General features: G+C 33.2%; 2 protein-coding genes across 3 annotated transcripts in view; one reads left to right on the top strand and one right to left on the bottom strand.

Moving 5' to 3' along the window:
- Positions 1-14,366, bottom strand: part of LOC123556388 (39S ribosomal protein L28, mitochondrial-like) — a 70,160-nt gene that overhangs the window by 16,595 nt on the left and 39,199 nt on the right. The window lies entirely within an intron of this gene.
- Positions 1-14,366, top strand: part of LOC123556386 (uncharacterized) — a 44,627-nt gene that overhangs the window by 5,814 nt on the left and 24,447 nt on the right. The window contains exon 2 of one of the 2 annotated variants that reach the window (XM_045347046.2): positions 5,804-5,976. In XM_045347046.2, the coding sequence (XP_045202981.2) occupies positions 5,910-5,976 (67 nt within the window). In that variant the 5' untranslated portion in view covers positions 5,804-5,909. Of the gene's footprint in view, positions 1-5,803; positions 5,977-9,972; positions 10,176-14,366 lie in introns of those variants that run through there. The other variant, XM_045347047.2, reaches the window with a different exon arrangement.

Below are 14,366 nucleotides of genomic sequence, written 5' to 3'. Positions count from 1 at the left end.
TATTTTTTCTCTGAGGTCAAAGCTAAAACTTACAGTATGTTAAATGAAGGTCTTCATTGAACCCTTCAAAAAGTTTACCAAATTCTAGCTCCCACTTAAAATATCTTTTAATCATTTCAACATAAAAATGGAATGGTATTTAAATATAAGAGAAGAAAAATTTTGATGTTTCTTTACCAATGATCTGTATTGTCAAATCATAAACTATTTCTTACAAGTTGGCTGCTTTCCTACCCTTTAATACAAGCTATAATTTGTCAAGTAAATGGGATGTAAATAGCAACAGAAAAGTATAAAGCTGAAATAATAAATTTAAAATCATTCATTTGTATACATTAACATACACATAATAATCTCCGGATCTGCCTCATATTCCCACAGTATAAGGATCCACCCCAAAACTCACACAGAGAGAAAAGTTCATATTGTATAAAAGAGTGTGGGATATCTAGAATCCCATAACAATATACTTCATAAAGAAAATGTTAAATAAATAATATTCCACATTTTGCTGGTTAAGGGGGGAGTGTGTTCTTAAATAAATAAATTAATTGTAATCAGCTGCTAATAGGCAGTACACCACAGCAAGGATCAGAGAAAACTGTTGTTTTTATTAATTTTATCTAATTTCATGACAGAGAATGTTAAATGCATCACATATGTCATCAAAGAACATCACCATTTCACTATTCAGTTGTTGTCTTTGAAGTTGTCCACTTCTAATTTTTTTCTTTATTTACATTCCTTGTAATGTGTGAGTTGCTGTAATGCTCTGACTGGTAATAATGTTTAATCATTCCCAGAGAATTTTCTGGTCAGTCATTGTTCCTTCCTTAACCTTTTTTCTGTAATGCAGTTTGAATTAGAAACTTTACTAGATTCCACGTTTAATATTGTATAAAAATATTGTATGTAGAACTAACAAAGTTGTTGGTTTTTTGTCCGGCAAGTCATTGAAGTCATCAAATCAAAATGCTGTTATTTAAACACCAACATCTGATTAAATTTCCATATTCTAGTAATTTTGTGATAAAAAGTTGCTATTCTATAAGGATAGGATTTCAAAAGTAGCTTTCACTTTTAACATTGACTGAAATTTTTATTGCCTCACTTCAGAATAAAGATTGGCCCAGGCCCCACTATCAGCTGCCATATTGTAGCTCAGAAGTACAAAAAACAATCAATTTCTCTAGAAATAACTCCTATCTATAACTTCCTTTGTTTGCTCCATGTTAAACACAAATTACATGGACATAAAAGCAGACATAACAGCTTAAAAAATTTGGAACAATTAAATATAGAATTTCCTTTCTTTGACAATAACAGAAAATTGACTGGTTTCTAAAATAACAAAACCTGTAAAGTTTCCCAGGCTCAACAATGGCTAGAACTTCCTCAGATAAGATTGATATTTCTTCCATGATCAGAAGTTTGGCATACTTACTAAAAGTTTTTTCACATATAACACTAGGGCACTCTGATATGCAATCATTTATTTTAAAGTTGTTACAAAATTCTTCAGTTTTATTTTTTACTTAATATAAGTTATAATGCTTCTATCAAAATTCCTTGTGAAAAATCAATCTTGGATGTTGAGTTCCTCAGTACATCTTTGATCCTGCTGAATGGCCCCTATTTCTTTATTTAGAAGCAATCAGTGCTCTTAATCAGTGAAAATGTGAGAAATTTGGGGTTATCTGTTGGGGACATACTGTCTACAAGACTTGTGGACATAATCAAAGAATTATCCATTGCCCAATCAAAAATGTTAATTTAGTCTTTCTTTGATAATAAAGCTACACATTTAGGTATTCAAAGCCAAAGGCCATTTATTCAATATTCAGCAGTATTTTATCTGCATTTATCACAAGGCCTTAGATGTAATACTGAAAAATATCTGTGAAATTAAACTTCATGTTTCATTGCCAAACATTTTTGTCTTTTTTGCTGCTAACAGACAGACATCAGTCAGAGTGGAAACTTAGCTGTTTCTTTTCCATCAATTAGTCAGTAGAAAAACTATGACTATCAATGACTTCTAAAGATAATTACCAAGTTAAGTTTTGTCCAAAGTCAAAGCTACAATCTCACAAAGCAAATGTTAGTTGTACAGGTCAAAGTGTAGTTTTATTCTGCAATACTGATTGTCTGTTTTTGCAGAGATTAATTAAAACTGTATTTGTGAAATAACTGCAAACATTTGTGAAAGCATTTGTTGTCTCCCTTTACAGAGACAGATACTGAATTTGTGAAATAACTGCAAACATTTGTGAAAGCATTTGTTGTCTCCCTTTACAGGGACAGATACTGTATTTGTGAAATAAATGCTAAGCATTTGTAAAAATATTGGTTGTGTCCCTTTGCAGTGAGTGATAAATATATAATATTGTGAAAAATTAATTAACGAATACCTTCCATACACTTAACCTTCATCCATGATTATTCTCTTTAATAGCAAGTAAACAATTAAGAAATGATTTATAACAAAACCATGTTTCAACACTATTTATTCTTGATTGGCAGTAATACATCGGCCCTCGTGAAATTATTTCTAATAACGCATAACAGCTTGAGTATAAATAGTGTTCAAACACAGTTTGCTATAAATTATTTCGATTCTTATATGTCTTTTATTGTAAAATTAAGATCAAATAATTATGACAGAACTGTTTCTTTGCACATGCATGGTGCCAAATGGTAGGTTGTCATGCTCCTTTGTTTATATTATACACGTAAGGACCAGAAATGGTAATACATCTTGCGGAAGAGTTCAATTTAGGTGAAAATAGCTAACTCAGTATGTGTGTATAATCAAGACAGTTGTGCAATATGACATTTCATTTTAAACATGCTATTAAATAAAATATTTGAGCAAATATGAAAAGACAAGTGTGTAATATCTTCTTTGTTAAACATAACTGAAACTGAGGCTATGAGTATCTGTATTCACTTTAAAGAAATTAAAAATGACATGTATAACAACCATAAAGTAATTTAATTCCAGAACAGTTGACAAGAACTTTTTTTCAGTTTGAATGACTTCCTTCAAAAAACCTGTTTATTACTTTTTTAACAGATCTAGTGAAGCTTACCTTTCAGGACACACTGACTCGCATTGCACGTGTAAAAATTTGTTTTTGCAGAATTTTTCGATTCAACTATTCCCTGCCCCCATCAACAATAGTTCCATTTTCACCAGATTGCATACGTTTAGGATTTATATGCTTTATTTCAGGGGCTAGAATAAAAATGTGAAGTTTTTTTAGGAATTGTGGCTCTGATTCTCAAAGTTACTGTATAACCATTATTTTCAAAATGTTGAAAATGGCAGATAAAACAATGTTCCCTCAGGCAGCGCTGTATGCATGTAACAAAGTACTGAAATAAAAATCTCTCTTGTATGTAATGACAGAATGCTTGATTTAATTGTTGTCTTATTTGAAAATGTGGACTTTCCATTACTTTTGAGTTTTTATGCCAATTATGATTCCAGTATGCTTTAGTTCTATTTTTCATGCAAAGAAAGAACTGAATTAGAAGGAACGAAAATCCTCAAGAAGTCTTAAATTCAAGCCATCTCACTGTTTTTCTGTCACTAGATATGTGCAATAAAGGTAGTTTGATGGTTATTCAACTTTAATGAGGACAATTTAGTATCTAAAGCTATAATTCAAAACAAATACCAGTAACAGAAAAAAAGTTGCAGGTATGACAAAGTAAAATTTCTTATAGTAAAAACAGAGTCATCTGAAAGTGCTTAATATCTCTACAACAAGCTTTTTCACAGGTAATATGTCAAATTTATTATATATGAAACATTGGTCGAGATGGCTAAGATGTTTTTCTACAGGGGGTGAAGGCCACGAGTTTGATTCCTGGCTACGCCCATTGTGGTGTGTCCTTGGGCAAGGCACTTTATCACATTTGCCTGTAAATGGGTACCAGCAAATTACTGGGAGTAAGGTATAATTGGTTCTTGAAATAAAGTCGCTCAAAAGTTCTACAGCGCTTATGTTCATTGTTTCACAAAGCGACGGTAAATAAGATTTACCTTTACCTTTACTAATATAATCTTATTGAAGGCAAGCAGTATTGGTACTGGTAGTGACGTCACAAACAACAACAAAATGGTAACAACTTTGCAAATATTCTGGAGTATAACAGTGTAAGTTGTACTTTGACATATACATGTAAACGCTAACTATAGGCAGAAAAGGTTACCGGTTACCTGTATAAAGTTGTGAACCTATTGGACAAAAATAATTCACCCACAGCTTATGTTAGTGTCATTCCATTTATATAGAGATAATACAACACATTTATGGCAGACTTAGAAGAATTTGGTTTTGACATCTTTTTAAATCTGTTTCTCCGTTACCATGGTCACCAAATAATGCTGAAGAATGTTAGTTTCCCACAAAACCATTTATTTCCATAGTCAGCTTCTCCCCCTCCCTCTCTTTTATGATTGTACACCTGTGACAGTGATCCTGAATCTGCCTGCCCTCTAAGTATCGCCTTTCCCTTGTCCTCAACAAATGGAGCACAAAAATAACATCAACTCCTCTTGTAATTACAAAAAACAACATTAAAAAGTAAAAGTAGTGCTATTGTTTGACAGTGTTATTTCAGCAACAATGGATTCTCTCACAGGGGTATTTAAGCAAAGTGTGTTGAAGGCCTTAATCTTCTCTCTGGATTATATGGATGCACAGTAAGAATTGATTACTGGACAAAACTTGGCTGATTAATAATGTGTATAGCTGATCACAGTCCATGTGTAACATGACCAACTATACATGTCCCCAAAAAGGGTCAGTTTGACAGACTGATCAGACCAATGGAGAGAAATTAGGGGTCATTTTACTGTAATACACTGTTGGTTATAGTTCACAAAAGAACTGTTACTGTAAAACTAAATAATTTGTAATGTTGAATCTTAGATAGGTGTTGTTTTATAGAAAAACAACAACAAAAAACATTGCACTTGGAACACAAAATCAAAAACACTATTACAGTTTATGTCATATTTTATACACTTTGAGACTAATACGCATGCTTTATTATTTATAATTTTTCTGAATGAAATAAAATCTGGAAAGTAGATCCCTCAAAACACCTCAGAAAGACTTATAACATATGCAGATTACTTCAGAAAGTGCAAAAACTGAATAATTACTATAAATGTTGCTTACATAATTTACTTTTTGCAAACTTTATAGACAAAATGATAGACAAAGATAATAGTTTTGTTGCAGTTTAAAAATGAAGTAAAAATCGCTGCTGTATCATATTTAGTTCTCTGGCCTTTTAAATAAGAAAACGCACAAACAACCACTACAAATTTCAGACCTTTTAACAACTTCAAGTAAATAGCCAAATAATGGGAGATTAGCTGTGAAAGGGCCCCTTTGTGTACCCCTCATTTGATGGCCAGTTGTCCAGATTTCTTGAAATTGATTTGTTTATGCTGATGTTCTGTGTAATTCGCTCCTTAGTGACAATTTTGGATGGTTAGTTACCGGATTCTGAACAGATAGTTTAAAAGTTTGAATGAATTATTAAAATTTGTAGACAAAATGACCAGGATTAAACTGCAGACTTTCTAATTATGTGGACACCTTGAACGTGTTAAAGATGCTGTGTTGAATGTCTGTGTTGCTGAGGTGAAGAGATCAATTACAGTGATAGGCTGATTTTTAACTACACAGGATATTTTAAACATACACCAGTTTGGACAGGAAATATTTGGAATATGCACTGAACAGACTATACAATGTTTGGAACTTTGTTTTAATTACAGAAGCATTGTGTTGTGTCACATCCTGGATGCTGTTGTGAAAGAGAAACCCATAATTTGATGACCTTGACCTCCTAGAGGGTTCCCCAGCTGATGGGCTTGAGGAGAAATGAAACAACGCGGGTTGTACCTTCCATTCTGTGAAAGCAACTTTATATCCAGCAGCTTATTTACATGTAAGTATAAAAAATGAATTGTGGACTTTGCACACTGTCTCCATCTACAATAATTGTCTTCATCTAAAGATGGACTGGGGCAAGTCAAGGTTACACCTATATGCTTTGTCTATAGCCTTTTCTGTTGGTATGCCTATAGCACAAAAACCTGAATAGCCGAAGATACAGAGAAAATGTGTGCTGAAGGCGTACAATATATATATATATTGTAAATTATTACGTGACTCCTTCTATGAATTGCCAAACCATAGTTATAGGTTATTAGCTTTGTATTGGGAAATATGCACTCCTTCTTCAGCGGAAATATTGCGCGACTTTAGGAGCGCAATATTCTTCCGCTGAAGAACGAGTGCATATTTCCAGATGCAAAGATAATAACCTTTTTATTACATATGCATCTACACGTATAAATATAATGTACCGTAAATATCATAAATATGTTCAATAGCCTGAATAGGATTGACAATACTGAACTAAATAGAAAAAAGGAGTGCAACAACACACACTGCATTACGTCACGCACCCGATATGAAACAGGCATCAGTGTATGGAAAAATATTGACGTTTCCGGTACCAGTGTAACTTAACGGGGAATAGAAACGAGTATGTAATAATTTTTGCTATATGACTGGTCTGTATTCAGTACATGTCAAATGGGCTAATTAGTCAAAAATACGAAAATCTATTTCTGATATCATGACTGTAACAAGGTACTTATTGAATGGCTTGCCAGTTGGAAGTCGAAACTATTGTCCCTCCTTCCTTCAAAACTTGGACTATAGATTTGACTATCAACTGGCAAGCCATTCACTAAGTGTGTATTAGATGACTTGTTAGTCTTGGTATGGGAGGCTGTAACAGACAGGATCATCTTTTTACAAATAATCTTGTGAAATCAATAATTCGATGCTGGGCTGTTACCATGCTAGAAAACTAAAGTTATGGTTCCTTGCTTGTGATGTAACCTCTGTATTTGTTCAGTTGGGAACAACAGCTGTGGAGTTTTGCAATAACAAATACAATGTATTGGGATGAAGTGTCCAATGTTTACCCATGACTATATTTTAATGACTGGGAGCCAACTTAAGGCTCCTTCTTCCATCCATTAAGAGGGTTCAATGTGGAGCTCTCTGTATGTGGAGAGAGGCACGTTTTATTTTTTTGTTTTCTTCAGCTCCACCTTAATTTTGTGAAACTATCATTCCTTCAAAATATAATACTTCAAAAAATGCAAATCTTTATTTTTTCTATGTGAAGCCTGTAATTTTCTATGTTAATTTGCAGAAATAGCTGCCTTCAGACATTGTTTACAACTCTTAAAGTAAACAGTGAAATTCTTCCTCATGACAACATTGTTTACAAAATAAACATGTCATGTGATTAGGGGCCCCTTATCTCAATTTATAAAATAAACTGTTAGTTAAAATACTAAGATTAAATGATATTGCATAAAGATCTTCATGATAGACTTTTTTATCCAAATTAATTTCAAAAATATTTTTGTAACTAAAATTGTGTCAGTATTTTCAAGTTAATAGCAATGATTGACTGCTGTAATTCAGTAATGAGACTGTAATTGATTGACAGATACCTGTTGCCCTGATGTAATGGACATAGATAGCCACAGGGTCAAAGGGTCAAGTACTTCACAGACCTATACTAATTATGTATTTGACCAATAGAAATGGGGCACCCTACAGGGCTTTTAGAACTTAGTATAGCTCACACCTGAACTTGAACACAACTATTTCTAGCATAAAACCAACTAGTACCCCAGTATCAAGCTTTCACAGAATCAAGACTTGCCAGGTACCTTAGGTGGCCAGGTGGTTCAGTGATAACACACATGACTATCAGTGAAGGTTCTGGGTTCAAATCTCTGTAAGAGACTCTTCTGAGATGCTCTTCTGTGTCTTCCATTCAAGTTGTACTGGATCTTTCTTGGAAATATGGTTTTGCATGTATCATGTTAGACCAAAGTATTACTTAAAAGATTGTTTGCTTGGATAAAGCTCATAATCAAATCTTTGTTGTTGTTTTTTTTTTGTTGTTTTTTTTTCGTAATATTGTTTTGTTACTGTGTTACTAACCACCTTACACTGATGGTGGTGCAAGTTTCACACCAGCAAGTGGGCTTCTCTGGGAAATATGAAAGTTAATGTCATAACAGTTATTGTGAGACATGAGTTTATCAAATCTTGGAATCTGATGGTCTGATGGTTGGTATGCTCAACTGACTTTCACCTCCACTGACCCATTCACACATAAACCACTGACATGTGAGGTGAGCACAGGGGAACAGCTATATCTGTTGCTTTGCTCTTGTGGAGACTTGGTTACCTTTTGTAGCTTGACTACTTTCATCATTATTCCTATGCCTGCACATCACGATTAAACAAAAAGATAAGAAATACAGAAATTAAAATTAACCTGGAATTTTTTTAATGAAGTTATTGTATAGAGTACACAAAGGAAGAGGTCAAATATAGTCAGTGACTTCTTGGATGAGACTTAAACCCACAAGTTTGAGGTCAAGAGTCTAATGTGTAGCTCACACTGCTTCCATTAAAAATAAGGAACCTGATTAATTGCAATTATCAGGATAGTAAACCTGAAAGACAGGACAAGATACAGGTTACCTTGCCCAGATGATTTTGATCATAGGATTAGTGAGAACCACTGGAGGATAATCCAGATAATCTCAGTATAATCTCTGATACACTGTATACATCTTTGATAGTTTCATGTTTCACTCAAGGGAAGTAAGCGATCATAGTACAAAGTGAATTATCCAGTGTATTTCAATGTATATGTATAAGAGTTAATGCCCTTGTGCAGTAAATGTGTTCAGACTAAATGTGCTTTCAAAGATAAGTAAGAATGGTTACAAACAAAAAAGCAGATACAGGTCAATCAACCAAATGCTTGAACGGCCAATGATATAATTCAAACCTTAGTACCATATTCTCATTTAACGTAAAAATGACAGTAGAATTTTAAATATTGAAGAAAAACAACAATGTCTAAAAAATGTTTATTGATACTTTTCTTAAGAAAATTGTTACTGACAGATCTGCACAACTGCTAGTCTAGTTTGAAAAAAATAAAGCCATAATACACAAGCAGAAAGATCTACTAGGAGTGGAATTATTTAAAATATTAAAGTCTAAAATGATACCTGAAACCCAGACCTGTAATTACTATGTGTTGACACATTTTATGAATTTCAGAACTGGCAGGCTGGCATTAAAGTCATAATGATCAGTGATAGTGCAGATACACTGCAAGCAAAATGCTCAATCCTTTCAAATGGAACATTTTAATAATAATTGCTTTGTATTTAATTCAGTAGAACTCATCATAAAATTCTATTGTATTTGTGTAGTTTTCTACAATAACCAACCAAAAAAGGAACAGTACTGCCAGGGGCACAGGTAAATTATTGATTGATAATTGGTGAAGAGAAGCACCTGTTCTAGCAGGTGCCCCTTTCACAGCTTCAGCAGCATTGTCACGCTGCAGAAATCTGGAGAAAATGCCAAAAGTCATGTATCTAGAAGTATAACAGCATCACAGTTAGTACATTGTTGAATAAAGTTACAATTTATTGTCATATCTTCCACATAAAATTCTAATAAAGCACTCTGACAGAAAATTACTGTTTAATATCATAACTGCACTGAACTAGGGACTTTTTAATTTGTACTGCTGGTATAAAATTGCATGGAAGCATATGTTACCATGCTTGATTATTAGATAGAACTATAGAGTTACAAAATTTAAATAAACATTTTTGTTGATTTAACAACCTGGCTCTTACTGCTTAATCAAAATCAAATATTCCACACTGCATTGGAATTTGACTCCAACATAGGGAATTATTCTGTTTCCCCAAAGATGACAATAAAGATAAAGATAATTATATGATTATGCAGGAATACTTGTCACCTGGTGCCAGGGGCTGAGGACTTTCAGAGTTAGAATGTAATTCTTTGTTTTGTTGGTGACGGTGACTATTGACCTTGCTGCTGATGGCAGGTGACTTTGTGTGGCAGTGTATGGCTGCAGGAGCTGGTGCTTTATTGTTGTTAGTATTGGATGCTGCTGCAGCAAAATAATTGTTGAACAATGCATTATGGATAAAAATCTTCAATACTTGTCACATTTGATGCAGAATGCATGGATATATTTTCTTTCAGGTAGTTCTCATTCTTATGTCGTCTTTTAATTTTGAAGAAATTAAGCAACTGTTTTGTACTAAGATTCATTTTGATAACTGTAATTAATTCTTTATATACATATTCATTTATCTGAATCGAGATTTATAAAAGAGCATCTTTAAAACTTGAAAAAAGCTTTATCAATTTGCTGAATAGATATTATTTCAGACTTCAAGAAATATTTTCCTTTGCCTAATATATATATTTACAGATAAAATGTTTTAAAGGTTTTCAATTATTTGTGACAGTTCGTATATTGCTTAATATGCAAGTCACTTTCTCATTGGAATTGTTTTTAAAATCCTGGTTGGCCGGCCGATTGTAGGACATTTGCCCCCCAGGACATTTGCCCCCCAATGAAAAAATGAACTGCTGGACATTTGCCCCCCAGTTGAAATGGCAGATAGGACATTTGCCCCCCATGGCTTATTTTTGGAATGGACATTTGCCCCCCAATATTTTTGTCCAATATGCCAGTATATATAACTGTATTTTTTGTTGTTTTATTATCAAAATTACTCTAAAAGGCAATTTTCAGTAAAAAAAAACTGTTTTATTAATAATAATTTGATAAATATGTTAATTACTTTTAGGTGTTAAGGTAAATAATAGCATATTATTGAGTAATAAAAGTGCTCATAACAGCATTATAATTTCTTAATTAGTGCAGTTTTTAACACTCAAACTTGTTAATTTGGCTATTATCTACTACAAAATTGTATAAAACAAAGATATTGTACCCTAAAATATGATGAATGTCTTGTACGAAGTTCCTAAAAAGTCACTGGGGGACAAAAATATTGGGGGGCAAATGTCCGTTTCAAAAATAAGCACTGGGGGGCAAATGTCCTATCTATCATTTCAACTGGGGGGCAAATGTCCAGCAGTCCACTTTTTCATTGGGGGGCAAATGTCCTGGGGGGCAAATGTCCGGATAGAGTAAGTTTACATATATATTTGATAAATATATTTTGCCTACCAACTAATTTTGATATAAGATCTCTTGTATTTAATTTGTGACAGATTTGCATTAATAATGATGTAATTAGGTAAATTTCATTAGAAATGCAAGTTTGAAAAATTATTACCTCCCTTTGTCAGTTTTTGTTCTTTAAATCAGTCTCTTACAGAATATGTATGAAAAGTGAAAAAAAGTCAGAAAAAAATGTTGTTGAAATATGATTGACCACCTTTGAGAGAAAATAAAATTCATGCAAATGAAAAACTAATTTTAGGAATAATATGGAAGGTAAAGCACAAATAAGCAACATTATTGAAAATTACAAGAAGTACTGAGAAAAGCAGGTGTTTCACAGAGGACAGTCAATTCAGATGGAGGTATCTAATTAAAATTAATAATATGCCAAAAGTACAAGTTATTTCGCTCTTAAACCTGAATTGAAACATCGATCATTACCTTTCATACTTTTTATTCGCTGGTCAAACATCAACAATAGAATCAAATCATATACTTTCAAGCTGCTTGTTGACTTTTTATTGGGGTTTAATGAAGCTTTCGGGTATTTGTTGAATGTTTCAGTTTTTTGAAAACTTTATAAACATGATAGTTTGACTGAAGAAAAGTATAGATTTCATTATTTAGGGACAGATGTACGATTCTGAACAAAGCAAATAGTCTTGTCGTGAATGAATGTACAAAGTCGCCAGCAAAGGTGATACACTCTAATCGTGATTATCAAAATAAAAATGTACAATCCGATATCCAGAAAACAAGTAAAATGACTTGAATATGAGCACAAATACTTCATTTTCAAGAAACAGTAGTAAAAGTATTATAGGCTAATTTACCCTTACATAGGAATTAAGGGTCAACCAGTGACTCCTTTCCCAGCCCCTTTGCCCCTTGCAAATCTTACTGTCCAGACATTGTGGTATGTAAAGTTGCTTTTTATTATAGTTTTACTGGAATAATTAAAGGAGAAAACACAAAAGAAAGTTAATGGGGCTGAAACTGACCCCCATATAAATAATGGCCAGGGACTATATGCTTTGTTGTTTAGTTATAAAAAGGGGTATTTATGTTTAAACCTATTTATTAGCATTTACACTGTAGTAAAATAGCAAAAGGTCCAGGTGAAATGTAAATTAGAATTAACAGACTACTAACAGCTCCTCTCTATGTCTAAAACATTATCAGCAGTAACAGTAAAGTTAAGTTCACATAATAATTTTGAAAGCCAAAATGCAGAAAATGTCCAAAGCATATTCTGTTTGATTATTTTTATTATTTTATCAAGCATAATTTATAAACTTCAATAGTTCATATTGGCACAAAGTCCGGTACCTCACTGCAGTGTAAATTTGTTTGTTTTGGGTTTAACGCTGTTTTTTAACAGTATTTCAGTTATGTAATGGCGGGCAGTTAACCTAACCATTACCAGTACAAACCTGTTCTCTGCAAGTAACTGCCAACTTCCCCACATGAATCAGAGGTGGAGGACGAATGATTTCAGACACAATGTCTTTTATCAAATCATCACCGAGAACATACGCCTTGCCCAGGGCTCGAACTCACAACCCCGAGATCCGTAGATCTGCGCTCTCCCTATTGAGCTAAGTAGGCAGGCTCACTGCAGTGTAAAGAAACTGTGTCATCTAAAATGATCTCAAATTAGTCCGCGAGCCAGCCGGTAGTGGACTGATTGTTGAAATCCTGCAGCCAAGTCTCCATAGTTAGGATGAAATAAATCTTCTTACATGACAATAATGGAGTATGAACTCTTTCTTCGTTCATTATATTGCAATATAATAGTTGGTATTTGTTATGTTACGACCAGTGGTCAGCATTTGGTCAAGTGCATTGCCCTGGTTCATCCAGTCACCATTGTCAAACACTGGACAGCATAATTACAGCATATAGAGATGGGGTTACAGGTTTATTACAAAGCCTGGGCTATATTATATCAATTAACAATGCAATTATATCAATCAAACATAGTTACTATCAAATATGCAGGGGCATTTAACAATCTTTCACTCAAACAATAACACATTTCATGATGCAAAATTCATATGATCATTGAAAAAGGCCTTAATCAGCGAATATCGTATGCAATTTCCCTATCAGCGGATACACCTGTTTCCTATATAGGTCACCTGAAGCAGGTGAAAATTCTAAAATATAATAAATTTAACTTTGGTACTTAATCATACTTGACATTTTTGTTGTGATTTTATTCAAAGTTAAAATTTGAAACTGTCCGCAATTGCATGGTTAGGGCCAATAAAGGCAAAGATAGTGACCGTTATCATTGTTTAATGGTCAAACTTCTGAATGATGATGCATTATTTGGAATTAAAGATGATACAGGTTTGTACCTTTTAAATACTGGATTATCTCATTATAGAATGTCCTATTTTGTGAATTATCAGATGATACAATTATCTTTTCATCATCTTGAAATACTTTGTAGTCTTTTGAATGTAAAATATGGAAATGTGGACCACCTATCAGCACTAACTATATCTTGTTATATCTCTACTACTATACATACAAAACAGCAGAAGTCAGTGACCCCTTTAATGGTAGTAAGCACGACTATATCTGTATTTGCATGAGGTTATAGCCCCGTGCCAATATAGGCTTTGGAGTTTTAGTAACCATGTAAGGCACATCAGTGCCATTTTAATAAGTTGCCTATTGCTAACAAGTACTTGACGGCTTAAACCATTTAATCATATAATATATATTGATGTTTAAGAACATAGCACTTCCAGTAAGCCATTATTGTGCTTTTTCTTCTGCTTGTTGTCCTGGGTCACTGAATTCTGTTCAGTGCAGTTTTTGTTACCATTTATAATAAGGTATATAATAGCAGAAAAAAATGAGTTTCTGGTTCCAGCCAAAATACTGCTTACATAGTGACTACCATATTTGCATACTCCAGTAAGCCCAGATCCAGGGTTTGAAAATTAGTTGGTTTGACATGTCTCTATTCAGTCAATGTGACATGTTCCTAACTGCAATTATAATCCTGATGGTGGTTCAGTTGTGATAATTCTGACACATTTTCCTGTGCATTTATTGACATTTCTCAGTTTTTTACCAGTTAGTTTAGGTAAAAAAAGTCTTTCAAAATATTTTTTTTTGGTTTCAAATCCTTAATTCAATTTTGTTTGGGTAAAAAAAGTCTTTCAAAATATTTTTTT

This window comes from Mercenaria mercenaria, chromosome 5, assembly GCF_021730395.1.
Source record: "Mercenaria mercenaria strain notata chromosome 5, MADL_Memer_1, whole genome shotgun sequence".
NCBI lineage: Eukaryota > Metazoa > Mollusca > Bivalvia > Venerida > Veneridae > Mercenaria > Mercenaria mercenaria.
The sequence above is the reverse complement of the archived record's forward strand: the minus strand, read 5'-3'. Positions and strand labels throughout refer to the sequence as shown.